At 46.4% G+C, this 17,708-nt stretch overlaps 1 protein-coding gene across 1 annotated transcript in view; it reads right to left on the reverse strand.

The window, feature by feature from the left end:
* The window catches only part of MRTFA (myocardin related transcription factor A), a 206,709-nt gene that overhangs the window by 42,735 nt on the left and 146,266 nt on the right, over positions 1-17,708 (reverse strand). The window contains exon 12 of the mRNA XM_086958422.1: positions 4,133-5,140. Coding sequence (XP_086814548.1) covers positions 4,133-5,140 — 1,008 coding nt within the window. The remainder of the gene's footprint in view (positions 1-4,132; positions 5,141-17,708) is intronic.

Here is a 17,708-nt window from a genome sequence, read left to right on the forward strand (position 1 = left end):
TAGCATCCATTTGAATGATATCATCCCCCTTTTGATTAAGCCTGACCAATCAGGTTTCATTAAGGGCAGGCTTGCATCTGATAATTCCAGAACGATTTCTAATATTCTTGCCCTTGGGAAAATATATCCTTTACCCTTAGCAGCCTTGTTGCTTGATGCTGAGAAAGCATTTGATTGTATAAATTGTCAATTTATGTTCTCTACCCTTAGATGGTTTGGTTTTGGTCACAGATTTATTTCTTTACTCAAATTGTTATATACTGAACCTGTGTGTTTGTTAATGGACATTTTCCCCCTTTTTTTTTAACTCCACAGAGGCACTAGACAAGGCTGCCCTTTATCTCCATTGCTCTTTCTCCTCTGTTTGTAGCCTTTTCTTGAGCGTATAAGATGCAACCCTGGTATTACTGGATTTAAAATAAACTCTTTAGGTCCAATCCCTCTACTTCCCGTGATCCTTTTCTATATATACTATACCAAAATGAGGTATAGTGTGTATAGAGTCCAAGTGTCCCCAGAGGTAGGCAGAGGTTAAACGTAGATCGAACCGGACTCTCTATAGTCGTAGCTTGGTCGAGCAGTAAGGCAGTATCAGAGGACAGTGTTAAACATTTGATGTACACACTCAGTCAGCAAATGAATTCACACACTCAAGAACTGAACTCTAGGCCAATTGTTTTTGCATAAAAATATACTGTTTATTTTTAGAACCAAGCAGGCCTGGTACAGGTAGGCACTAAATAATATTCAGTAATGAGTCACTGGATATAGAACAGTTTGAAAATGCAATAGAAATTGTACTTTGTTTGATTTACAGGGGAGCAGTAGTATGCAACACTTAGCAATTACAGTACATTGGAATGAATAGACTTTTTCAATAAATAGCAAGTAAGTTACTGTTACGTTACTTTTTCTAACACCGTGCTGGATGCCTAGATTCAGCCCTGGGACATTTCCTGTAAATAGGTGAGTAAATGCATTTTTGTTATTCGTGCGATGTTGAAAGAATATTTTCAGATTTCAAAACTCCACACTTAGTAGTTTTTTGGGAGGGAAAGTTGTCAATGTTTTCCTATGGAGTAATAACAGGTTATCGGTTTGCAGGTAAGTAAACGACTATGGGAGTTAAGGTTCTGGGGTTAGACTCAGGGGTCTTCCAGGGTCAGTGGTGAACTGGAATTGCACCCTCAGCATCACTAGGGCGGCCAGGTGCAGAGTGTTAAGGCCCAATGTTATCCTATGGAGGATAGGGGGTTTCCGGTAGGTGGCTGCTGGCAAGCAGGCCATGAGGTTGCGGGAGCAAAGCTCCTAGGGTTTAGCTCAGGGCAAGTTGGGGACCAAAGTAGCACCAAAAGGTGCACCCTCAGCAGCACTAGGGCGACCAGGTGCAGGGTGCTGTTTTGAGGTCCGGTGAACTGTTTCCAAAGGAGAACCTCCAGAACAAAGAAACACTGCAGGTTCGGGGACAAGGATCTTCCAGGTGCGACCACCACTTCGAGGTGTAAGTTGGGATGTTGAGGGTTGGTTAGCCACCGTTGGTTTGGGCACACAAGGCCGTGGGGCTTGAGGCACGTCAAGGGTCGCCGGATCTCGGGTCAGGATCGCCGGTGGGACCTCCTTGTGGTGTTTTTCTGCTCGGGCCGGGTTCGGCGGGTGCAGAGTGGGCTGAATTCGGGGTTTCTGGCTGGTACCAAAAGCTGTAGTTTCAACAAGTCCAGTGTTCACAGGAGATTCAGTCTTTGAAGTGAAGGAAGGCAGGCAGGCAGGTCCTCTGGGGTTTATGAGGTTGCTGGCTGAAGGACACTGGGATTTCGCAGGAGCAGGTTCGAGGGGAGACAGGCCTGTAGGGCTAGGGCCAAGTCAGTGGGCGTCGTCCTCTTGTTAGCTCTGCACAGCTTTTCGTCCATCTTATCTTCTTGTCGTTTCTGGATTTGAGGAAGGAAGGTTCAGGGTGCCCCCTAAATACTACATTTAGGGGCGTTGCAGGTAGGTAAAGGGCAGGGACCAATGGGTCCCTTCCTTGGGGTGGGTACACCCCCTATTCTGCCACACTCCAGTGGGAGGAGGGCAGGAGCCTGTCCCTGGTTGGCTGTGTCCCCCCATCCTCAAGATGGAGGGGGCTCGATGTTGTGCTTCACCTCGCCTCCCCCACCTTATGGGTGGAGTTGGCAGAGGTAGGAAAACCTCTCTTCCTCACTTGTTTTTCCCAGTGGTTCTCCCGCCAAAAGTGGGGGTTAGAACCAGTGGGGACCAGTTGCTGAAAGCAGCAAATGGTCTGGAGAGGCTCACAAAGGCGGCATGCCTTTGAAGCTTCTCTTTCGTGAATCCTGCCCACCTGGGGGAGGAAGCATGGCACCTAGTCCCAGGATGTGCATTGTTTCAGGCCCCAGCAGCACTCGACCCAGTGTTCCAGAAACAGGTCTGGTGGTGGCAGCCCAGGCAGCCACTCAGGTCACTAGGAGTTGGTCGAGTTTCAGGGGGGATCTCCAAGATGCCCTCTGTTACGGATTTTACATTAAATCCCACACTGGCATCGGAGTAGGTTGAATGTGCTGGGAAGATTGTGAGAATTTTGATAACAAACTTCCTAGTCTTCAGTGTAGCCATTATGGTGCTGTGGAGTTCGAAATGACAAACTCCCAGTACCATATTCTCTTAATGGCAGCTCTGCACTTACAGTGCCCAGGAATGGACTTGGGCATTGTAGGGGTACAGGGTTCATGCACCTGTACCCTCACCACTGGCATAGGGCACCCAGCTAGAGGGGTGACTGATGTGTGCCAGGGCAGTGGTTTATGGGCATGGCACATAGGGATGTGTGCCATGTCGACACTTCACTTTGTTCTGCACCAAGACATGCAGCCTGCAAAGGCAGTGTGTGAGTGTCAGGGTACAGGGCCTCTAAGGGTGGCACAATAAGTGCTGCAGCCCTTAGAGGCCTTCTCTTGTCACAACGCCCTGGGTACCTGTGGTACCATTTACCAGGGGCTGGCATGTGGCCAGAGATGCCAATTGGGTTAGTTTTAGGGAAAGAACACAGGCCCCGAAAACCTGATTGGCAGGGACCCAGGGCACGCCAAGAAAAAGTGCACCAGTAGTCTGGCAGAGAGTGGAGGAGTTACTGCAACAGAAGGAAAATGCTACTTACCAGTATGCATCTGTTCTTGACATGTAGGGCTGCAGAACCACACACTATAGCATTAGATCAACATCTGGTGGTGGGCCCGGATGATTACAATTTGTTATTGTCTTGGAAGAGTCTTTGTCTGTTGGATGACTCCTCCCTGAGATCGTAGTGCGCATGGGCATCGACTCCATCCTTAGATTGTTTCTTTCCGCCATCGGGCTCATATGTATTCTTCGTTCGGTCCTACCACTAAACTCCTCTTGTTTTCATTATGTGTTCCACAAGACCAATTTCACATGGTGCCCCCAAAAGATTAAATATTTAGGAGTCTGGTTTTCTCACACTATACCAGATACACTTGTTGATAATTTCGCTGTTCTAAAATCTAAACTCCAAAAATGATTATCTTCCTGGTCTCCCCTATTTTTGTCTTGGTGGGGTAGATTAGATACTATTAAAATGATCACACAAAGTTGAAGTTGGCAGCTTTACCATGATGAGGCAGCACAACTTAAAGAGAAACAGCCCCATCGCTAGCATATAAGCCAAAACATGGAAGGGACCAAAGACATGAAAAATGCCAACCTGCCAGATACCAGAACCTTATTTCCATTTACAAAGTCAGTGAATGAAATTCTCTAAACCCAAAAAGGCAGTGGTGTCAAACATGAAAAGGGTTAAGGTACATATGCTTTGCAAAGTCCTTCTTAATCTACTCAACAGTGGGCAAACAGATTAGAGAAGATGTAGCATTGTGGGGTTCACCTCATCATTATTAGAGTTTTGTTTAAAAAGTTCTTAGTAAGGATGCAGAATTGAAAAAAGGAAAAAGACTTCAGGTCCACCCTGTAGCTATCAGGAGATAAAGGTATGTAAATCTGTTAACATTCAATGTTGGCTAACCTTTCAACACCAGCCACAAACAAAACTTTCCGTTGATCAACAACCAGTCTCAAAGCCATTAATGTACGACTGCAGATTATGTAAGCTTGAGATTGCACTTACTTGTAGCCCTGTTCGTCCCTGCAGAGCACCAGTCTGGGGCGACTGGCTCCGTGCCTCTGCATTCTGATTGGTTACTGTGAAAAGCAGGTGGGCACCAGTGGAGTCTGTGATGATGGCAGGTGACCTGGTCCCCTTCAGGAGCTGGCTTAGGCCACCAGGCGGATGGCTGAGGAACACGTGTGGCACTGCTGGCACATGGCACGTCATGTCTGCTTTGGGTGGGTGCTCCTGCTTCACCACCACAGGCTTTGGCAATGAGCCAGTTTCTGAAATGTCCATTTGGCTAGAAGAGGACTCCTTGGCCGAATCGAAATGGTCTTGGCCTGGGTCATCCTGGCTGGGAAGGAAAAGGGTACTGGGCTCTTCTGCTTGGCAGGGAGAAAAGTCTGCCTCCTGCTTGATTTGCTGAATGGGCACCGGCTGGGCTGCAACTGATGAAGAGGTGGCACTGCCACCTGCTAGTCCTTGCTGCTGTGCCCGCTTCTCCTGATCTAGCTGCTGTCTCAGCATTTCCACTAGCTGCTGCTTCTGTAGCAGCCGACGTGTCAGCTCCTCAATTTGCTTGTCCTTCTCCTGCAGCATCTGGTCCTTGTCAAGCATATCAGAATCCCTGCAGTTTGCTGGAGAAGTGGCAGCTGGTGGCTCCTCTTTTACTGTGGGTGCTGGTGAGGCCTGCAAGGTCAGCTGAGTCAGTGGGGAGGAAACCATTTCGCCAAAGGCGTCACTGCACGAGACATCATCCAGGCTGAGCAGGGAGTGTTCAGAGGGTGTTGGGGACAGTGGGGGAGAGGAGCTGGTGCTGCCGAATATCATAGAGGCCTCTGAGGGTGCAGTGCTCTGTCGCCCAGCAGAAAATGCCACCACCACTTCTCCTGTTTTGGGTCGAGTAGGACTGGGTTTGGGCATTGTGCTTCCATCTTGGTGGGATTTCAGCCTCTCTATTAGGTCAGTTTTTGTACCAGACACAGGAAGGCCCCGCAGCTTCAGTTCTTGCTTCAGCTCTGCCACCTTGTGGAGGGAAACAGACAAGTGAGTGTTTTAAAATAGGATGAGGATAGTAAATACCAGAGGCACAGTCTGAGTCAAAGTGGAGGAATCAGTGCGGCAAAGCCCAAGAGCAGCAAGTCGCTGTGCACAACCACTGACATTAAGCAGTAATAAGGGCATATTAAGTGTGATGGCAAACACAGTCCCAGGCACTTTTACTGTCCCCACATGTAAAGATAAGGCTGCAGCCATTCTGACTGCCCATTCAAGAGGGCCAAAAATCCCTTTCGCCATAGCTGCCTAATAACTGTACACATGATATCAAGTTCTACCTAGTCTGTCCATTAACTAGAGCTTAGGACCCCACTAGCCTACAGTTTGTCAGTTACTTACTTACTTTTTATTTGATTTTCAGAAAACCTTTATTTAAGAAAAAAATTAAGCACAGTGCAATTACACAATTGCCAAAAGTGCATAAAATGGGACATATCAATACAATGCGATACATCAGAGATACTTGCACGTCCATGCGTCAATAGAGACAATGCAGTGAAGAGGTATCAGAGATTCAGTGACAGGGGGGGCAAGAACAAGCATCCAGAGGGGTGCCTCAAACACAAAGGGGGTGGGGGAGCCAGGAAACAAAAGGGACCAGCTTATGGACCAGCACCGGTGGCCACCGCGGCCGGGGAGCGCGGGAGGGGTCGCTGATTGCTGAGAGTCGCGGTTTGAGAGATAGGGGACTAGTGGGTTCAATATATCCAGTGGACGGGTTTTAGCTGGCAGGAGATCCCAGAACTCAGACAGCAGGGTATGGCAGTGAGATGCGTCCTAAAGCCAGAGCGGCACCCTCGGCCAGAGGCACAGCCCCAACACATAGAAACACTGCTTTTTGCCAGAACCAGGGAGCATGGCCGTCAAACGACGGGAGGTGTCGAAGCCAAGAAGGCAGATCGTGGGGTCAGGGTGGAGCAGTGAAGTGATGTCTGAGATAATTGCACAGACCTCCCGCCAAAATGCTGAGACTCAGGGGCATAAACAGGCGAGATGAGCAAAGTCAGCCGCGGGCGCAGAGCATCACAAGACCCAATCTGTGGAGCTGAGCAGGGGTGCGATATAATCTGTGTATATGTTTAAAGGGAAACAGACGCAAATGATAGTTGGGGGAAAGGCGCTTGGTCTGAGTGCAACAGTACAGCCAATCTGCTTGGGAGATCACGATTCCCAAGTCCTCGCCCCACGTAATACGCGCCCGATCGGTGGAGATGGAGGAAGCCGCAAGTGTGTAAGCATAGATCTTTGTGACCAATTTCTTCGGAGAAGGGGGAGCGTAGAGCATATTAAGAGGAGCCAACGATGGAAGGGGCTGGGAAAAAGTAGGATGAAGCTTTCTATTGGTCACCAGGAGCTGTAAAAAAACAGAGTGTCCATGGGGCCAGCATCGGTAGTAAGCAAGAAAAAGGTCTCCCCAGGGTAACCTGCAGGTACTTAAACCGGGTATATCCAGCTGCATACATTAAAAATGTTAGTGGATTGTCTGTTATTAAACCTCTTTCCACCCAATTCAATATTCATATATGTATGCGTTTTGATGTTCTGCGAGTGTTCCATTTGTACGGATGCATTATCTTTAACATAATTGCATAGGTAGACATTAAACTTGGCTCATGCTTTCAAGACTCTCACTAAAGGCGTAGATCATTTGTCTGGAGCCTGTTAACACTGTTGTTTTATTTTCAATTCTACATACCCAAGTCCTGCCCTGGAGACCACATCTAAAGTTTAATTCTGACTCTGCTGTCTGAATTGCAGACAATTTAGCGATATTCTTCTGAAGCTCCCTGCCTTCTACTGGACATTAGGAGTCAAAATGATTTCAAGACAAAGTAGTGCTTCAGAAACTGCTTTTTTAGTCTGATCTTTGAATCGCACACCTGACAGATACAAGACAATCACACCATCCTAAACAGTTGTTTCAGATTACGCTGCATCTAGAATCTTGATCGGGAAAGAAGAAAAATGTATGTACCTGTAATTAGTTCAGCATTGGCATCTTTCATACAGCCACAGGCTTGAACAATTCCAAGATGTTAGGTTAGAAATCCTCATAGCCAATACAAAACAATGTTAACAATGCAAAAAAAACATTTAAAAAGCAACATGCAGCCAATCCACCTTATAATATAACCCGAACTCCAGCAGATTAGGGGGGGGGGGGAATGTTCAGTGCTTAAATTTTCAGCAAAGTCTCAAACTGTCAGATTGTCGTACCTCAAAGAAAATGCAAGGAATCTCGTGCACGGGTACAAAAACAGCTACATTAAAATGTTTCTAAGATACAAATGGGTAAAAACTGAACAAAGGTGGAAACGAGGTTCACCTCAGTGAAACAAGCTGAGCATAAACAACTAAAGATTTGGAGTTTGATCAGATATCCAGGCATCGATGTTTGGTGAAGTAAGGGTGAAAGTCACTTTGCTCCCTTGCATACATTCTTAGAGACATCGAGCAAAGAGGGCAGCTATGGTTGGCATGAGTGTGTCTGGCATGCCTTCTGTGTCCGAGATGTAGACTGCTCTGGCAGGATAGAAGAAAATACAAGCTGCGATCTTGCAGTGCCTTGTTTTGAGAGACCATTGGTGAAATTTGCAAAGGAGATGAAAAGTTGATCTGATTTTGAAAGTCTTTTGTTCCATCGATGAAAGGGACTTGCAGCAGTAGATGCAGCAAAAGATGGTTGAGAATTTTTTTTTAGCTTCGTTAAGATGGAATGACGCTAATACGTTAGGCATAAATAGTGGATTTGTAGAAAGAGCCACAATATTTTAAATGAAAAATGTCAAATAACGTAGTTGAATGGATGTCAGATAACAGAAAAAACATGGACATCATTATTGTGCCTTGCAAATGTTATAGTAAGAAGAAAGATTGGTCTTCCATGAAAGTTTGGAAGAGAGGCCTTGTGTAAATATTTAAATGAATCTTTAGTGGCTGCCTCTAGCACAGGCTTCAACTTGCAACCAGGTGTGCTTTTTGTCAGAGGTGGAAAAATGTGAAGCAGTCCACTCAAATTCCTTTATCAATCTGGTAGAACAAAGAGAGCAGCTTAGGGCGCTGAGATATCGAACAGATGAATACTTTAAATCTAATTCAGCAAGATGTAGAAGGCAGTAATAAAGAAAAACAAATTTATTGTGAATCAATGTGCACAGACGTGGTCCAGATGCACAAACGTTTCCTTTTCAAGGAGTAAGTGTTTATAGTGAAAGCTGCACTAGCTGTCTGAATAAGTTTCGGTTGGTGTAGAGGAATGTTGAAGAGACCATACCCTAGATCTTAAGCAGTAAGGTGCAGGGATTGTGAACTTTTGGTGTAGAATGTGACCGAGGGTCCTAGACAGTAAATACCTGGCTAGTTTGAACTTATTTGGTGTCTTTATTGAGAGATATCAAAGGCCTGTGTAGCAAAATTGCCTGGCCCACATTGGTGCAATTAGTATGAGTATACATGCAACAACTGGGAGATGGATGCTGCACATCCCTCTTGCTGTACTCCCCGAATACAGGGCAAACAGCTGCTGAATCTACAATGAACCACTTCTGAATGAGTCACCGATGCTGGCTCTTTACCGCCCTAACCTTTTCTGGCATGAGAATAGTAGGTAGCACACTCAAACTGCGTAATCACTAGCAACATTATTAAATTCTCAGATGATGACTAATGTAATGTAGGTAAGGCGCCCATGATGCAAGGTGCTTCAGTATGCTTGGGATTAGAAGTCAGTGACTACAGCACTCCATCGTGGATTTTGCACACCCTGCTGCTAGAATGTTTCAAGTCTTGTGCTTGTGGATACTGTTCTGTCCTTGAATTTTAATTGATTATCATACTCAACAACTGAGATGTTTACTTGTCTTAAAGTCTGAATTGACCACACATATGGGCTGCCTATAAGAAAATTACAAAGTGTGATCTCATTCGCATTGGACTATAGTTGAAATACATTTTGTGACATTACCTACCTTATGGCCAGCATATGAGGATTTAACCGCTTCACTGCTTCTGTCGGCCAACGGCAGTCGCAAGCACTACCTCCGTAGTGCTGCGCATGTCCGCTGGCAGCCGCGGCCCGCCCACTCAATAGAACGCCCAGCGGCGGAAAGTCCGCCGCGATTAAGGCGTTAATACTGTTCATAGAGATTACATATTTTATTGAACGTAACATACCATTCTGAAATTAGTATAGGCGTACATCATTCTCCCTTCAGCTTGCAACATACCCTTGGGACAAGGGAAATTGGGGGAACAGTATAAGCCAATATCACTGACCAAGGACTTGAAAGACTTTCTCCTTCTGTCCTGGAATAACACCAGTAGATAGCAAGGAATCATCACTTCGAGTTCTCTTTGTTATGAAAAGAACTCGAAGAGGCATATGTTTTCTTTAAAACAGAAGCTGAAGCTATCCTGCATGTAGTTCTCCCTCATGACAATCGGTATGGCTTCTGCTTGGGGCATCAATCATGATTGATGTTTTACAATTATGGATAATGTTCCCAAGGGTGAGAAAGTGCCCATTTTGCATTGTTAGCCCCCTCGCTTTTTGCCTGGTTTTTACGTGGTTTCAAATGTAGTGCACACGGTCCCTGCCAACTAGGTGCCTTGTGCCAGTGCTCCTTTCCTAAAACAAACTCGTAATTGGTACTTTAGCCCCCTGTAAATCCCTAGTAACTAGTACCCAGGGTAAATAAGCCCTGAGAGCTGAAGAGGGTCCCTTGGGACTCCCCTTACTAGGACCACGCCACTGCTCTTGCAGCCTGCATGCCCCTGTGAGGGAGAAAACCGACAAACACAACATGGCACAAGGTCTGGGTGCCATGCCAGCTAACACTGCCTGGCAGCATAGGTAAGTCCCCCTCTAGCAGGCCTCACAGCACTAAGGCACGGTGCACTATACTACAGATGAGGGCACATCTGTATAAGCAGATATGCCCCTACAATATTTGGCGCCATTTCCTAATATTGCAAGTGCCATTGGAGCCATAGAGAGTACAAGTGCTGAAAACTCTGCAACTCGAGTTTCCCAGCATCATGATAGCTTCACTGAATACAGGAGTGTTTAGCGCCAAACTACTCCTTTCAATAAACCCACACTGATGCCAGTGTGGATTTATTGTAACATGTACACTGAGGGCAACTCAGATGTGCCCCCTGAATCCCTACAAACCCTGATGTGGTCTCTGACCGGCTGTAGACTGCCAGCCGCCACCACCAGACATGTTTCTGGACAACTGGGCAGAGAGCCCTTGCTCTATGCGACCAGAAACAATGCACATCTTGGGCAGAGGTATCATGCCTCCTCCCCCTGGATACGCCAGTGCTCGAAGAGGGATGCTGCAAAGGCCTGCCGCCTTTTTAAAGCAAAACCTAGTCTTTGCTGCTAGCAACAGATGGCAGCCCCTGGTTTACACACCCACTTTGGGCGGGAACCTTAAGAAAGACAGGATGTGTGCCTATTGCCAACCCCACCCCTAAGGTGGGAGGAAGCGAGGTGATTCACACTTTTCAGTCCCTGCCGTCTTGAGTATGGGTGACCCCTCCAATCGGGGCTAGGTCTATGTCCCCTTCCACATGAGGGTGGCATAACAGAGGGTGTAGTGACCCCAGGTGATGTGCCCATTGGCCTGAACTGCAACTCCCCTAAAACGCCTCCTAAATTTAGTAATAAGGTGCCCCCCCCCCCAGATCTGTGACGACCTAAGAAGCAAGAAGACATCCTGGAGAAAGGCCAGAAGAAGACAACTGCCTTGGCCCCAGCCCTACCGACCAGTCTCTTGCGTCGACTGAACTTGCGACCTGTCATGCAGCACAACTTCCAAAACCCCTGGGAGGACTGTTGTCTTCAATAGAGACTCCAATCTCCCGAGGACAGTCGACCTGTCCAGAAGAAACAGACTGCAAAGACTCCAGATCCCGGCAGAACCCCAACGCCAGCCCACTCTGCACGAGACGTCGATGGCCCGAGTTGCTCACCTGCGGAGTGAAGTCTCCTTGGCAATCCTGACCTTGTGTCCAGCATTGGGTGACCTCTCCTGCCCTCCACGAAAGCGCCTGCAGTGTGAATCCAGAACCTTCTCCCAACTGTGACCGGCTCTGGAAAGAAGATTCCGACATCCAAAGGCATCCCTGCAGCCGAAATCCCTGAGCCTTGGTGAGCTGAACAGACGGTGTCCCTACGACCCGCACCATCCCAACTCACCTCTGCTGTCGTTGGTCTTCCCCCTGCAATCTCCAGTGCCATTGCCTGCATACTCCTACTGTCAGTAAAACCCACAATGAAAAGTATTGGACACCTGTCGTCGAATTTGTACCCTGCACCCAGCCTCCCCTGTGCTGCCGGCGATGCATGTTTGGTGCTGCTTTGTGTCCCCACATGCTTGTGATAACCCCCACAACTTGCCCCGCTGCTACCGATTTATTTACCTGCAAGCAGTGTGGTACCAGGTACCTCTGTCTCCATCGGAAAGCATTGGGTGGACCTCTGATTTTGACCTCTGCACCCAGCTGCCCAATGTGCCACTCGTTTTACTTGACCCCTGGCCCTTGCTGACCTTAGGCTCAGAAGACTGAAATTGTTACGTTCGATACTCACCTGCTTAACCGCAATATTGTCTCCCTATAGGATTACATTGGATAGTGTGAATAGGTTTCTAAGTGTCGGTTCTTGAAAGAGAAAAGTATTTTTGATTAAAAACATACTTACCTTATTACGAAGACATGGGTCTTCATATAAATTACCAAGTATAATTTTATAAAATTGGACAAGATCGCCTTCTTGAGTTGTGTGTCTTTTATTGATCATGTTTGTGCAATTAATGTCTTACATTCCTCTGTGTTAGGCCCAAGGCTGCTCGCCCACACTACCACTAATAGAGCACTTTGGGTTTTGCATTGAGCCCTGTGCACTTTTGAGGAACCCCTGGACTCTGTGCATCGTATTACCCCCTAGTGATAATATTATACACAGAGCCAGCTTCCTACACAATGTCATTGTGTTTTTGTGCTTTGGATCCCAGTGGCTAAAGGATCTGGATTTCTGGAGACAGCCTTTGAGATTTTGTTCTGTCTTGTTCTGTCTTGTTAACTGATAAAGTACACACTTGTTCCCTCCTTCCTCACTGGGAGGGAACAAAGAGTCAAGATGGGTGAGTTTCTATCTCCATCCCGGCCTGTGCTATGTGGGGTCCCTCAAGGGTCGGCTCTTAGCCCGACCCTATTCAACATCTATGTGACCCCACTAGCCAGATTAATAAGAACTTTCGGGATGGAGGTAGTTTCCTATGCTGACGACACCCAAATACTCGTCTCTCTCTCCCATTCAGATGTGCAGACCGTCTCCAAATTTAGATCTTGTATGGAGGCGGTTGGTCACTGGATGATTCAGAACTCTCTCAAACTGAATGGGGAGAAGACTGAGGTGATGGTGTTTGGTGGGAACGAAAACATCTGGTCTTCCAGCTGGTGGCCTGACTCGCTCGGAGTGTGTCCCTCCCCCACTACATCTGCAAAAAATCTTGGGGCGATGATAGATCCTGCCTTGGATATGGGCAGACAGGTGAGTAGGACCATCTCCACCTGTTGGGGCCTTATCCATACCCTGCGAAGGATCAGGAAATATCTTTCTGTGCAGTCCAGAAAGCAAATAGCTGTCGCGCTTATTGGGTCACGCCTGGACTACTGCAATGCGCTGTATGCGGGGCTAAACAAGACCCTCCTGCAGCGCTTGCAGGTAGTCCAGAATGCCGCGGCCAGATTTGTCCTGGATGTCCCTAGACGCTCTTCGGCCACCTTGGCCAGAAAAACGTTGCACTGGCTCCCTGTAGAGTACCGAGTACGGTTCAAGGTCCTGTGCATGACATACAGAGCCATTGCAAGAAACAGTGACTCTGGAGTGGGTTCCATCATCTCCCACTACATCCCTGGAAGGAATTTGCGTTCCTCCGGGAAATTGCTTCTATCAGCCCCTCGTGTGCGAAGAGCTAAATGGGGTGGCAGGGCTTTTTCCACTTTAGCTCCCAAATGGTGGAATGATCTTCCTCTGGATCTTAGGTCCCTACCCTCCCTGCAGACATTTCGCGGTGCCTTAAAAACCCGCCTCTTCTTGCAGGCCTATGTGTAATGATGATTGATTCAGACTTTTGATATTATTGTTAGGCGCCTTGATACCTGCGGGTTATTGTTTTTGCGCATTATAAATTTTTATCAATCAGCAGTCATATTGAGGACAGAAAAGTGGCCAGAATGTCTTCAGGTAAAGTGGTAATTCCAGAATGTTTAAATAGAAAACTGTTTTGGAGCAGTCTAGAGATCAAGAGTTGAAAGGTCCTGTAAACGATTTGTCCCTTTGTCCTGTGACTTGCTTCTACGGTAAGTTTAACTGTTCCTGGAGCAGCCTCACCCACACGAGAAATTGTGGAATCAAGGGGACGCAAGTGGACATCACCTATTCGTCCCCTCAAAAAATATCTTGTATTTCCTGTACTGTGTTTCACTACACACACTTTATCCGCCTTTCACTCTTCTTCAGATGAAGCTTTTAGAATGCCTGCACAAAAAGTGGGTCCTAGCAACAAAGCTTGCTGCAAAGGGAATTGATTTCTTTTTGTTGAGTCTAAGTCTAAGTATTTTAACAAATTCACTGGCAAGCTCCTCCATCTGGTTGCTTGCTAAAATGAAGTGGCATGGGTAAGCCAGTCATCCAGGTATTGAACAACTCTCACTCCCTTCGAGGTCACAGATGTGTTGCGGCTGTTAGGAACCTTGACTTCACATTAACACCCCTTGTGTTCACAAACGGCATTAGCCTGAATTGGTAATGCTGGCCATCTACAATAAAAAATAGGTATCTTCAAAGGTACTTGTGAATGAGGAAGTAAGCATCCTACATATCGATTGATGCCAGGAAGTCTTGCGATTGATAAACTGAAAGATGGCTAGAAGTGAAAACCATTCTGAAACTTTGCTGGTTCAAGAACATATTCTGCACTGGACAGTACAACACTGTACGGCACTCCGCTGACATTTTGTGAATAAGGAAAAACTTAGAGTAGAAGCATCAATGTCATAGGATGTTCGAGCGAACTATCACAGACTTGTAAAATACTCTAATTTCTGATTGCAGAAATTCTAGTTGCAGATGATCTTCCATCCTTTGGGTTTTGATGGTAGCTTAGACACAAAATTCTATCATGTTTCCATGCGATATGATACCAAATACTCTGCGATCATATGTAATTTGACACCACAAAGCAAGCAATATTCCCCTGCTGGCATGGAAAATGAGGCTGCCTCAAAAGTCATATGTGCAGGCCTGATTCTAGTCCCTCTTGAATGATGCACCTTTATGTCTGCACTGGCAGAGGCCTCTTGTTTGTTGTCTTCCGTACTGTGATGTGGACTGGGATTGTAAGTAGAAATTTAGTCAGTATGGATGGAAATTTCCCGACCATCCAAGTTGATAGGAACTTTTTAAAACAAATTTGTGTTTGTGGTATGAATAATTCTGCTTACATTGAAGTAAATAAAAAGACCTTGCAGTACCAATAACTGTTTGGTTGCCACCATCTGCATGCTTTTCAAATAAGTGTTGCCCATCAAAAGGCTCGTTTAGCAGTCTAAATTGGATCCTCAGGAAAGAGGATTCACTTTGCAGACAGTCACATCATCGTGGAACAGCTTATGTCTCTAAATGGCGAAATCCACTATATGAGGCATCAAGAAACGCATATACAGGGGCTGAAGAAGTTTACTCTTAAAGAACAGATTTAGCCTGTTACCAACAATCACCTTGCACCTTTTTCAAAACAGGCAATGTTGTGCCACAATTGGTGGAGAAATGTAGACAAGTCTTCCGGACTTGCCATTTGGGGGTTTATCTGGATGAGAAGGAATAGCCAAAAGATGTGCTTGAGACAGTTAAATAGATTGTGCTGAAGGAGTCAATTGGTTACAGAACGTTTATCAGTCCGTTCATGAAGTTCAATCAATCCATAGGGACCAGCACCGCTGGTACTTGTGGGGATATGGGTGGCTACCTACAGGGACACCACCTGTCACACTGAAAAGTTTCTTTGTAGTTCGATTCCTCTTTGAAACTATCAGGTATATAATGTATATCCTAATAATAAGGACACTCTGCTGGAACAAGAGTGACATTACAAGTTGTCATATTCGGAAAAAAAAAAGAACCTGCTGTAACTGCCCTAAATGGCAAGGACACTGAAGTCACATTCACTCCGACATGATGAAGAAGAATCATCCCAAATTCGTGGAAGTGGTGCTGGGGTGATACTGGTGGAAGGCACATAAGGCAACAATGGCATAGTTACTGAAAAATGGCTCTAAAGTAGAACACAGATAATAGTTGTTGATGTGGCTGACAACTATAAGGTCAACCACAAAGTGGTCAACTAAGGTTGCTGATGAAGAAGTGTGATCAAAAAGAGACGTTGTTGATAGGATGGACTATGTCAATGGATGGGTCAGCAGAGGCAGACTAGAGTTAGTGGACGAAGAGGGCTGTTCGTCAATCATCGAAGCACTTATCATCGAAGAAGCCAACAACAGTGTACTATATGTCTGCAGATTCTTCATTATTGATGCTGATAATCAGTGATGCTTACCCTTGTTTGAGTAAGTCATCAACAGGGCCATCGTCGACAGAGGAACACGATCTGTGGAGAAGGAAGAGGACTCCAAGGTTACCGAAGGCCTGGATTCTTTATTATTATTTGTCTATCAGAGAAACACAGCAACGAGGAGTCTGCACACAGATTTTTATAGTGAGGGTAATAATAGTCTCTAAAAAGGAGTTGATCAATTCCTTAGGCCTAATGAGTTTTTATTCGCGCTTCCTTGTCTTAGTAGAATAAAGCATGAAGACAATCAACTGATTCCTCGTCAAGGGAAACAGACTGTATAGGACGAAGAAGGGGACCCTACCTGCAATGAGAGTCTCAGGGCTGAATGTATTAGAAATATTTGTGACCTTGTAATCTTTTGTGCACACAGTAAATACATTTAGTTTGGGGTTTTCTGAATAAATCTTCCTTATACAAGAAGAAAAAGGTTGAAGAAAGACCTATTGTTAGAAGAAGCACCAACCACTGCACATGATGCCACCATGGCTCAGTCACGCACGCACAAAAGTGGCACAACCTGCCTACCTCCAACAACTGAAGGTGACAAGAGGTACCCAGTAGACCACTGACCAAAAAACAACTTGGAGCAGAAGAGAACAGAGCTCCCAAGATTTCTTCTTGTCAAGTAACCGTGGAATGAAAGCAGAGTTTGAACTATTAGGAAAGAGGGTTTCTGTTACAGTACCCCCCCACACACACACATACACACACTGTTGCAAGATTTCTGATGCACTTTGACAGAATGTGCACTGAGTCTCTGCCACTCAGGTTCCCAGTGCCAGTGTCCTTTCTCCAACCTGTACCATTGTTTCCACAATTGGCACACCTCTGACCCACATATAAGTCCTGTGTAAAAGGTACCAGTGGTACCAAGGGCCTAGTGACCAGCGAGGGTCCATTTGGGAATTCAGCATGTATTGTGCCACCAGCAAGGATCCCACAACAAACAAACGCACCCTGCCATTGAAGGCTATGTGTTGTGGTGTAGTTAAAGTAAAAGAGTCAACATGGCACACATTCCTGTGTGCCATTCCTACACACCAAGGCCAGAGGCATAGGTAAGTCGCCTCTCTGGAAGGCCTTACAGACCTAAGGCAGGGCGCACTATACCACAGGTGAGGGCATAGCTGCATGAGCAGTAGGCCGCTACAGTGTCTGAGCCCTTTCTCGTACACTGCAAGTGCAGTGAAGCCGTTTTGAGTACATGGGCTGGAAGTTTGTCAACACAAATTCCACAGCTCCATAATGGCTTCACTAAAGGCTAAGAAGTTTGGAATGAAACGTCTCAGCATAATAAACCCAGACTGATGCCAGTGTAGGATTTATTATAAAATGCATGCACCCAGAGGGCATGTTGGAGATGCCCCCTGAAAAACAACCAACTTCTAGTGTATTGGCTGACTGGTTCCAGCCAGCCAGCCACCAACAGACTGGTTTCTTACCTCATGGGGTGAGAGCCTTTGTGCTCTCGGAGGTCAGGAACAAAGCCTGCTCTGAGTGGAGGTACTTTCCAAATCCCCCTTGCTGGAACAACACTTGGTGAGCCTCAAAGCCTCTAACTTTGTGTTATGCTGATTTGAGCAGCATCAACAAGTGGAGATGCTCCTCCCCCTGTCCCAGCCACACTTTTAGGTGGTAGGATAGGTGGGTAAATTAGTAGGCTGAGTAGGACTGTCCAACTTAGCTTGGCACACCAAGGGGGTGGCCAGGAGCGGAGGTGAACCCCTCTATTGAGAATTCTTCATCTTGGATGGAGAAATAGGCCCCATAGGAATAGGAATGTGCCCCTCTCCCCAAAGGCAGGGGGCACCTGAAGCGTGTAGTCACCCTAGAGGACAGTAGTCATTGACTACAGCGCTCCAACCTCAGTAACACCCTTAAATGTAGTA

Source organism: Lissotriton vulgaris, chromosome 1_1, assembly GCF_964263255.1.
Source record: "Lissotriton vulgaris chromosome 1_1, aLisVul1.2, whole genome shotgun sequence".
NCBI lineage: Eukaryota > Metazoa > Chordata > Amphibia > Caudata > Salamandridae > Lissotriton > Lissotriton vulgaris.